The 10,672-nt window shown below is 42.0% G+C and overlaps 1 protein-coding gene across 1 annotated transcript; it reads right to left on the reverse strand.

Moving 5' to 3' along the window:
* Positions 1-798: 798 nt before the first annotated feature.
* EIF3F (eukaryotic translation initiation factor 3 subunit F) lies at positions 799-9,839 on the reverse strand. Its single transcript, XM_053561157.1, has 8 exons — positions 9,456-9,839; positions 5,277-5,347; positions 4,959-5,038; positions 4,411-4,548; positions 2,673-2,764; positions 1,843-1,979; positions 1,603-1,716; positions 799-1,025 (listed from the first exon to the last, which is right to left on the reverse strand). Exons 1-8 carry the CDS (start codon positions 9,823-9,825, stop codon positions 948-950), a joined length of 1,080 nt encoding a protein of 359 aa, XP_053417132.1. The 5' UTR covers positions 9,826-9,839; the 3' UTR covers positions 799-947.
* Positions 9,840-10,672: the final 833 nt, after the last annotated feature.

A 10,672-nucleotide genomic window follows, 5' to 3' on the forward strand; every position in this document is an offset into this window, starting at 1 on the left:
TATCCTATGAGGTCTCTGGGAAGTGTCATTTACTCTCAGCCATTGGCAGACCTCAATGTAACCCAGGGTGCTCTCAAGTTACAAATACTACCTGACAATTTGGGGAAAATTTCTTTAAACTTTAACTCATAAATTCTAATTTTGCTTCCCTGAACCAAAGTGGTAAATAGCTACATCCTACTATTAATATATTTTAAGATACCAACTACACATTTTACTCTTTTAGTTCAGATTAAGCATAAAATTCTCCTAATTTTTCTCCATGGATTTTCATTTTTATTTCCTGCGGAAGCCACAGGAACCATCACAGTTTTGTCAATGAACCCTTTCTATAATGAAAACAAAAAGAAAATTTGGTAAAGCATTTAATCCTCGCTATGGAGCAGGCTGTTTTTCTACCAGCCTGGACTCATGGGTCCCAGGACTGAGATCTGTATCCATCCTCTTCTCACTCACCAGAATGTTTCCAGGTATATTAACACTGTGCACAAAATAACCCTTTTTATACTGCCATCCCCTTAAGAGGCTATGGTGAAGTGACATGAATTGTTTTTTTTTTTTTTTCCCTGATCACAGGCAGAAGAGTGGGGAGAAAGTGCCATGGCAAAACTAGCATGCAAGAAATGTATCTGGTGTTGGGTAAGGTGATGCTAAAGTGGTTTGGGCTGTGGGTGCAGCTTGATGAGTCACACCAAACACGTAACCAGCTTCTACCTACAGTATGCACTGGTTTCTTCATGAGCTCTAAAACATTTTCCTCCTTTCCAATAAGCAATAAACTCATATTAGATGGAATTCATTTACAAATGGTAGGATATGTTTATTAGAGTCACAAACACTTGACTGACTCAGTGTGACTCAAGACCACAAAGAAACCATTTCTCCTTTACTTCATTCTGAGTCCTAGGGTGAGACCCAGACTGGTAGGAGTGCTGCCTGGGGCCCATTCACAGGTTTACAAGTTTCTCATTGAGGGCAATCTGTGACTGTGTGAGATTGGCCAGATAGGTCACCATCAGCAGGTCCTAAAAGACAAAGAATAAACAATAAATGAGGAGCCGGGTGAGGTGAAGAGAGAGATGAAAGGCCAACTGAGGCAACCTCCATAGTGGACGCTAGGTATGAGGACAGTCTTGGCATAAATGATAGCTGTGAGAGACCGAGAAAGAGGCCAAGGTGGAACACAAGAAGGACATGCTTGAGAACACTTTCTCATCTCTATGGATACACATATAGACTAAGGGTGCTGTAGCTGAGATCCATGGAGGGAATATAGGGGGTCTGTGAACTCAGATGGGAAAAATAAGAAATTGCATTTTCCCAGACCTCTAAATTTTAACATTCCTTTCCATCATGAACCCAGACAACATGTCACAGGAGTATCAATAACTGAGACAACGGAATCAAGGAAAGAGAAAAAAGGGAAATCTCCAAGCACATTTACCACCTCTTCCTTCCTCCCAAGCTGGACTGCAAGGGGGCTAGAGAGGAAGCCCTGCCTCCTTTTTCCTCCTCCAGGACACCTCACACAAATCCCTTCACATGTGTATGTATTGAGGTGAGGGAAGAACCAGGCTCCCAGAGATTGGGAAGAGCACTCACATTGATGTTGCTGTTGAGCATGGTCTCAAAGTCATCAGGAGCAATTTTGGGTACTTGGTTAACCAGGCTCATTAAGAAGCGACCCACAGTATTGTCAGCTGACACCTTTCCAGACTGAGTATCAAAACAAAGATTCAATGAAGCACAGTTAATTCTAGCCACTGGACACTATCAATTCATCAGCACGTCCCCAGCAAGAGTGGAGATCTACGTCCTCCCCTTTGTTGGTGCCCCTCTCACCAGTACATCCTCTGCATACTGCAACACTGTGCTTAAGGCATCCTGGATACGAGCTGATGCCCCTCCTACTTGCTGCAAGTCACTTGAGAGTCCAATCACTCGGTTGGGGCTAAAACAGGTCTTCATGATCAGGTCAACTGTGAGAGTTGGTTGCCAGGGATGGGGGTAGTGGTAGGTAACAAGAGACAAGAGAATTCAGTCATCCCACCAGAAACGACATGGCCTCTAACTGTCCTTTCTCTCCTTCCTACCCCACTTTGGATTCCAATATCTCACCCAAACTCCCAGCACTGCCCTTACTAGCTTTTCTTCCTCCTGAAAGAGCTCAAACCCTTCACCTAGTATGCTAACTGCTGGTTTTGGTCTCATATAAAATGGTTATGTGGCCTCTGATACTGATAATTTCCCACCTCTAACGATTTCTCAAATAATTCCTAAATCCCATTTATAGAGGAGAATGACTGTGACTTCCAGCTATCATAAACCTTATATCACTATTTCCCTTTTTTTGAGACATAGTCTCACTATGTCACCCTCAGTAGTGCTATGGTGTCACAGCTCACAGCAACCTCAAACTCCTGGGCTTAAGCGATTCTCTTGCCTCATAAGTAGCTGTGACTACAGGCGCCTGCCACAACACCCAGCTATTCTCTGGTTGCAGTTGTCACTGTTGTTTAGCTGGCCTGGGCTGGGCTTGAACCTGCCAGCCTTGGTGCATGTGGCCGGCACCGAGCCCACTGTTTCCTTTTTAAACCAACCAAGGCCCATTAGCAGCTCTTTTCCCTAAAAATGCCTCAGACCCATAAGGAGTGCATGGGAAGGCTACTCACCTCCAATGCGTTCAGTGTCGTAATATGCGTATTTCACTGTCAGAGGTGTGAACATTACTCCCATGGTCCTCCCAGGGACACCCATTAAAGTGCTGGGGAAGGAAAAGTCAAGGTAAACAGCCAGCCTTGGGAGAGGGCTTCCAGAACTAATTTGGGCTATGAAAGCCGTCACAACAGGGGTATGGCTTCCAAGGTTCAAGATAAGGCTGGGATCACTTGAACCCCCAAAGTTACAAGGGGGCAAAGGTCACCTTTTCTTCTTAGCCCATGCCACACTCCAAACTCTTGACCTATAAGAAGGGCTTTAGGATCTGCCTTGGTCCTTTTAGAAGACTGTGCAATACCACTGATGAGAAGACAAGACTCTGAATTTCTCTGTGGAGGTGGCTGCCTAGACATCCACCCCCAGGAAAAAAAGAGACAGAGACAGGTCTTTTCTGGGACTGAGCCCTTCATTAGCACTGAAAAATCAAATTGACTCTGGAACACCAAGACTAGACTAAGTGCTGCAGGTAAACTCCTTCCATTAGTGTTTGCGTATTTAATGTGTGGCCCAAGACAACTCTACTTCTTGTAGTGTGTGGCAAAGAAGAATAAAGGCTGGGTACCCCCTATGTTAACTATATATACCTTTGGTGTCCCAAAGGTAACCATAAATAGGAAACATTTACAGAGTCATATTTTACAGTTTTATATTTTGTATTTTTGATATTTACATATCAACATGTAGAGAAATATTATATATTGTGAAATACCGGGTAGATAAATATAATGTAATGAATATTTGTAAATAAAGGTACATTTAAGTAGTTTCCTATTTTCCCTATGTATGTATGTATGTATGTATGGTGACCTTTAGGACACCCTGTATACACACACACACACAAATACACATGGGATCTTGAGGCAACCGAAATACTTGGAATGGCTAGACCTCAGTGGTATGCCAATTGGCTCACAAGGCCTTGGCATTTACCATCTTTGTCTTTTGCTTATTGTACAATGGTCAACTCACTGCAGTGTCAGACACAGAACCAGCACAAAGTTAAATAGGGCAAGGTATGTACCAACAAATGCCCCCAACTCTCACCAGAGGATAAAATCCTTTCAACTCCCACAGCAGCTCTCCTTCAGAATTCCACTAGGGCCTTCCCCCTTACTCTAATCAATCTGCATTTTAACCACCTGCAAGCTCAGTGTGTCACTGTAATGTCACTGTCACGAAAGCTGCACTCAACCTTGGGTTAATAAATGTGCTCAAAGGAAAGATGGACATCCTTTAATCTGTACTACTGTGAGTACTGTGCTGAGTTCTAGACATAATGACAAACTAAAGGGTAACTCAAAAATTAATGAATATGGTGAAAGGTCATGACAAGAATACCTTGTGAGGACCGGCTGTAGGAATTGTGGGTAGTTAGGTTCCAGAAAAGATGACTTCAAGGGAACATAACAGCTTGCTCAAATACCCCAAAGGGCTGCAATTTGAAATTGGTTAAGAGCAATGAGTAGAGAAACCTGGAGTAAAAGGAGGATTAGTTACTGTAAATTACAGGGACAGATTTTGTTTCAGGGTAAAACTTTCAAATAACTGCTGAGAAAGAGAAATAGGCTTCCTGATGAGGCAGCAAGTTATACACCGAGGAATTAAACTTGCTTGGGGTGGGGGTGGGGTGTCACCTAAGCATGGTCTGAAACAGACTGCCTTTTAGGTCCTTATGCTCAAGACTGTAGTTACCTGACATAGGCTTTGATGCTCATGCGGCCATTCTGGAGACTTGTGTCCACGGTGAGGTGAATGGGGTTGGGGGCCTCCCGGCTATAGTACTCATGGATCAGCACAGAGTGTTCTGTGATATCATGGCCTGTAGCATACCTGGAAAATAGAACATAGTTGCACGCTCGTGTCCACCTATGAAATCAACAACAAACACAAGAGTGATGCATGTGTCTCTAGGGTACCTGACATCCCTATGCAGTGACACCTAGTAATACCAATGCTGAAAGCCATACATACACTGAAAACTAAGTTATATCAAATCAAAGGCTGACTTAGTGCTCTTGAAAAATTCCAAGTCACCAGCATGTCAAAAAAAGACTTGCATAGTAAAAGCCACAGTTCAAAATATTTTTGGCCTCAAGGTTCAGGACCTCCAGCAAACAGACTGAATTCATAAATTACCAAGGTAGTATGTTACAATACCCTGTTCTCAAAAGGAGGTCAAAATCTAGTCTGGTGGCAAAGAACCTTGGCAATCACTGAGAGACTTTCCATCCCCAACTTACCAGCCCAGGATGAGCTCATTTGGAGAGACTTTTTTGTGCAATTCATACATGTTCTTAGCAAATTCCATGTCAACAGCTACCTATGAGGAAAGGAAGGAAAGGAAGCTAAGAAGTGAGAAGTCCACAGAAAAACTCGATAAAAAGGACAAGAGGCCACCCCACCACAGAAGAGGCCCAGGAAGTATAAACAAATGAAATGAAGCTCCTTGGCTGGAGCTCTAGTTATGAGCACAACATACTGTGCAGAAGGGGCCTTAAAGGGAGCCTAGCAAATGAACAGGTATAAACTGCAGAGAGGCAGCTCAAATTTCCACTCACTTCATCTTCTGACTCATTGTGCGGCACTGAAAAGCAATTGGTGACCTCCACTGAGTGCTTGTCAACAGTTCCTGTGAAAAAGAGAATCGTCCATGTGTCATATAATCCCAAGGCTCCCAACAGTCTGACTACTTTTGAAATGCATTTGGTGGTTTCTTCCAAGTCAATGAACACCAAACTGAACTCATTAGCTCCAAGTTTAGCCATGTGAATCCATATGATTAGGATTCTCCAAAGAACTGGTGTGATCTCCAACTCCTCCCTCTAACTATCACCAAAGAGGGTTTTCTTCCCCCACCAGATGTCCTTTTGCCTATCTACTACTTCCTACTAACAGCCCTCTTTCAGACTTCACTCTCCCTATAATGTAATCTGCAGAGCTATGCGGAAGACTTCAACGTTTATACGGAATGTCAAATACAGTAGCCTTGTCTCAGACTCAGCACAACTCCAGGGAGCTTTGCCTCTATCTCCCTTTAGCTATCTGGTCCCCAAGGTCATATCTTCAATGCAATTATCATCTGGAAGTCCTCTACCTATGAGCCTTAATGTCTACAGTTCATTTTCCACCACAAACTTTTGTTCTAGTTCTGAAATCTCTAGTCCCACTACATTTTTTCCCGACCCTATGAAGACTGCTAATTCCTTGACTTCTCCAATCTCTTCCAATCTCTTGCACCTCCTACGCCAGGCTTCAAGTGCTTCTCTCTCTACCACAGAGCACAATGTTGCCTATATCTACTAGTATTTGTCTAATTCCAGTTCTCTATAGTTTTTGCTCCTACGTCCTTAAGCCAAATGGATATAGCATTACAAATACATTCTTTATTTTGTCTGACCTCTCACCAGCGTTCAATAGACTTGACCACTTATCCATCCTAAAACTGTCTTTTCCTGGGCTTCCATGACACCAGTCTCTTCTACTCTTCCCTCTGACTTCTCAAGTTTTCAGGGTTTTGTTGTCTTCTCTCTTTTCATTCCTTGCTCCTTTTCTAGGTCAGGTTCAGACCTAGAAATATTTCTGTCAATAAAAGTTTACACTCCAATTTTTTATGGCTGCTTTCTTGTTGTGATAGAAACTGTACACAAAGCCTACAATATTTACTGTCTGACCTCTTATAGGAAGTTTGCCAATCTCTGCTAAGTGATCTCATCTATTTTTATAGTTTTAATTAACTTATATATTCCAATGACATAATTCCTAAATTGATGTACATGGCCACATCTCTTTTGAACTCCAGACTTTTATATTCAATTTTCTACTTGACAACTCTACCAGAATGCTAAATGAGCATCTCAAAAGGAATATATATCCAAAACAGAAGTCAACTGCTACATTTCCTTTCTTCCTCCAAAATAACCAAAGATGTAGGTGTTATCCTTGATCCTTCCTTCTCTCTAATCCCTCACTTTTGATCAGATCACATCAAATCCTATCAACTCTATTTCCTATCTCTCAACTCATCCATTACACTCCACTCTCACTTCTGTAGTGTTTCCCTACTCTAACAGCTTCTCTCTGTTATCTATGCACAGCTCATGCCTGTGTCTTACTTACTCTCTACAAAGCAGCCAGGGTGATCTTTTCATTCCTATCCAGTCATACCTGAAATGTCTATTGGTCAAGATCTTCCCCTAATAACCCCAAACTAGGTTAGTCTCTCATTTTGTCTTCTCATAGCTCTTGGTAATTGTCTTTCATAGCACTTTAGACCTGTAATTACTTAATACCTTTTATGGCTCCTTACTTTGCTAGCTTCACTTCCATCTACATTTCTTCTCTCTCCTACATTCATGAACTCTTCAGATGGTGGAATTACCAGGCTCTTTTATACTTCTTGTAAAAGCTGCTTTAAAGCCTAGTTCAAATGTCATCTTTTCTGTGAAGTCTTCCCCAATCTTCTGAAATAGTTAAGTCTTCCATATTTCCCTGCCACTATGACACCCCTCTATTAAATCATTTATCACATTATATTCTAATTATTTGCATATAAGAGCATACTTCTATCTTGAGTTTAAGGTTACAGCAGAGCTCACATAATCAAACTTAGAATTCTGAGTATTTAACAATTTTATGGTATATAAAAGGCACTTTTAACCAAATGAAATGCTTTATGAATGAGTATCTTACAATTTTAACTTCCTAGGTTTCATTCTTCTGTAACCACTGCCTCTATAAAACCTACAGCATGTAGAATCATGTGCTATGATTTCACTCTGCAAGAGGATCTGAGGATCTAGCCTATAGTTAGTCTAAGGGTCACTGTAATATTTGGAGTATTATGTATAAATCTTGGGTAGAGAATATTTATTTATTTATATTTTTGAGACAGAGTCTCACTTTGTCTACTCCAGTAGAGTGGCATGGCGTCATAGCTCACAGCAACGTCAAACTCTTGGGCTCAAGCAATGCTCTTTCGTCAGACTCCCAAGTAGGTGGGACTACAGGTATCCGCCATAATGCCCAGCTACTTTTTTTAGAGACAGGGTCTCGCTCTAGCTCAGGCTGGTCTCGAACTCATGAGCTTAGGCTATTCACCCGCCTCGGCCTCCCAGAGTGCTGGGATTATGGGCGTGAGACACTGTGCCCAACTTGTTATTATTATTGTTTTTTTTTTAGTTAAATATCTCCACTGAGTTTGGAAAATTTGATAGTGCAGCTAAAAGAGTATTTGTCTAGCGCTGTGATGCAAAAATTATTTGTTATAGAAGCTAAGCACAGTGCACAATTACAGAATGTTATCGTACTGTGAAAAGTTAAAGAATGAGGTGAGGGTCAGGGAACACTGACTCTGGGAACCAGGAAGGTAGGTGTTACTTATAGAAACAAATGAAGGAGAGCAGTGAAGATGCTTGCATCAAAGAGAATAAAAAGGTTTGGTTTGAGAAAAGACATGGCAATGTTTGGAAGATATAAATTTAAGCTATAAAAGATTGTACTGTCAAAGATAGATCGTGTGTGTGCATGTGTTAGGGGTAGTATAGGCCTGATGTGGTGATGGCAACGAACAGCTGTACCTAGTTAAGTGCCAGCACAGTTAAAAGCTTTTTGTAACAATTTGGTTCTCACAAACACTAAGTGTAAATTAGTTTCTAAACTAGATTTCAGGTAATTTGCCCCAAGGCACAGGGTTAGTATTAGTGGAGTTTACCTATAAACCTTACTCTTTGCAATACACCAATTGTCTTCCATGGTATAAGGACTATTACATGTTGAACAGTATGAAAGAGAAAGGATGCATGTACGTCAAGTGGGTTCACAAAGGTTTAAAACCTGTGATCAGGTTTTAAACGGAATGGAAATGAATTTCATGGGATCAGCAGGGCCCCCCAAAATAATTTATTATCAACAATCCCTCTTTAGGGGTTTTCAATTTTACAAACTACTTTAACATAAAATATCAACTTCCCAAATTTGGAGCACTGGCATGGTAAAGTGGTAAAGATTATTCTTCAATTTGAAGGTTCAGCATAAAATTATAAGCAGATAATACAACTGTGTCTGAGTGGAAAATCAGAGACAATACAGTGAGAACAGGGTTTATCACCTTCAGTATTAATACAAGGGACGCTGAGAGACACAGGATCAGTCTCAGAAGTTTATAAAAGCATATTATAAAATCCTTAATGGGTTCTAGCCAAACTCGTTTACATTTTGGGAGGGACATCTTTTTTATAAATGTTCCTGCTCTTTTGTCAGCTGGCTAAAAAATTATTTGTCAACTCCTGGAAAACAAAGACATTTAGTCAATAGATAAGAGAGGAAGGAGTGGCTATTAGGCTTAAGGAGCTAAGGGTTCTTGACTTCCTAGTTGGTGGTTGAGCTCATTTTTGGCAGACTGGGGCCAACCACATTTGATGTAAAATGTTGGGAACATTAAAAACACAATGTAAACTACTAGCATGTAACATTTAGTTAATAAATAATAAAACCCTTGATTTTTTTATGTCGCTTAAAATGACAGAAACCAGGCAGGAAAAAGCTCAGGAGAGGTTCGAGTCGCTTGGAAAGGTAAGTCGCAGCTATAAGACGGGATGGAGAAATGGATTAAAGATTAATGGAGACGCAAGGAGAGGGCAATAGAATGCCAGGGATGAAAGAGTTAATGAAAAAAGGGAGAGTGGGATAAAAGTGAGGTGGCAGGAAGAGAAAGAAGTTAACTTTCCCCGACTACGCACCCAGCAGGGTTCCGATAACACGGGCAGCTCCCTCATTTCGTCGCTCGTAGCTGTCCACGATGGAGGCCAAAATGACTGGGTGAAGTTTGACCACACGGCCGCCAGGGAAGGGCCCTGGGAGGGCCGGACCAGTCAATGAGAGCGCCGGGGTCTGCGCTGGGGCTTGCGCTGATGCCGGGGTCTGACCCGGAGCTGTAGTTGCAGCCGCTGCCGCTGCCGGGTCTGAAGATGAGGCCGGAGCCGCAGCCGGCGCTGGAGCTGGCGTGGGCGCCGGGTCCGGGGTTGAGGCTGGGGTCAACGCTGGAGCCGCCACCGGGGCTGGGCCGGGATTGGCGGGAGGATCACTTGCTGTTACTGCCGGTGCGGCCATCTTGGAAAGAAAGAGGCAAGAGCAGATGGGGAGTGAATTAGCGACTATTAGGAGCTTGATAGGCTAACTATGTACCACGTGAGCTAAATCTTTACCTATTGGTTACTGATGAGATTGCTCAGAACGTTAAAACATACCTCTTTGGTAATTTCTTCCGGGTTTTGTGCTCTTTACCTTTGGTCCGATATGCGCTCAGCAAACAGTAGGCTAAATAGTTCCGAGCAAACTTGGGCCTACGTCAGAAGAGAAACAACTCAGTCTGTGAAGATGCCGCCAGGTGGAGCCAAAGAGCGGCGCAAAGGTTGCAATTTGTGTTTTGACTTAAATGGGTACAATGGATGTCAAAGCATCTTTAAAAAGGGCTTTGTTTTAATTGTTGTGTCCTTAGCTGTGCAGAAGCTTTTAAACTTGATTAGGTACAATTTATTAATTTGTTTTGTTGCTGCAATTGCCAGTGGAGATTTTTTCATAAAATCTTCCCCCAGGCTGATATCAAGAGTTTTCCTCACACTTTGTTCTGGAGTTTTTATTGTTTCATGTCTTAAATTTAAATCCTTTATTCAGCATGAGTCAATTTTTGTAAGTGTGAGAGGTGCTGGTCCAGTTTTAGACTTTTACATATGGCTAACCAGTTCTTCCAGCAACATTTATTCAATATGGATTTTTTTCTCTGGTGTTTGGTTTGGTTTATTTAAAATCAGATGGCAATATAGGGCTGGTTTCATCTCTATGTTTGCTATTTTGTTCCATAGACCTATGTGTTTATTTTTGTGCCAGGACTGTGCTGTTTTGATCACTACAGAATTGTAGTGTAACCTGAAGTTTGACAAAGTCCCTTCAGAATGGG

The sequence above is a fragment of the Nycticebus coucang genome, chromosome 14, assembly GCF_027406575.1.
Source record: "Nycticebus coucang isolate mNycCou1 chromosome 14, mNycCou1.pri, whole genome shotgun sequence".
Classification (NCBI taxonomy): domain Eukaryota; kingdom Metazoa; phylum Chordata; class Mammalia; order Primates; family Lorisidae; genus Nycticebus; species Nycticebus coucang.

What these genes read in the sequence shown, in the direction of transcription:
- EIF3F (XM_053561157.1), bottom strand. Translation starts at nt 9,825, where the DNA reads ATGGCCGCACCGGCAGTAACAGCAAGTGATCCTCCCGCCAATCCCGGC. An exon ending in TGTTATCGGAACCCTGCTGG is followed by an intron (nt 5,348 to 9,455) that starts GTGCGTAGTCGG and finishes TCTTTTTCACAG; the next exon opens with GAACTGTTGACAAGCACTCA. An exon ending in TGCTCAACAGCAACATCAAT is followed by an intron (nt 1,026 to 1,602) that starts GTGAGTGCTCTT and finishes TTTGTCTTTTAG; the next exon opens with GACCTGCTGATGGTGACCTA.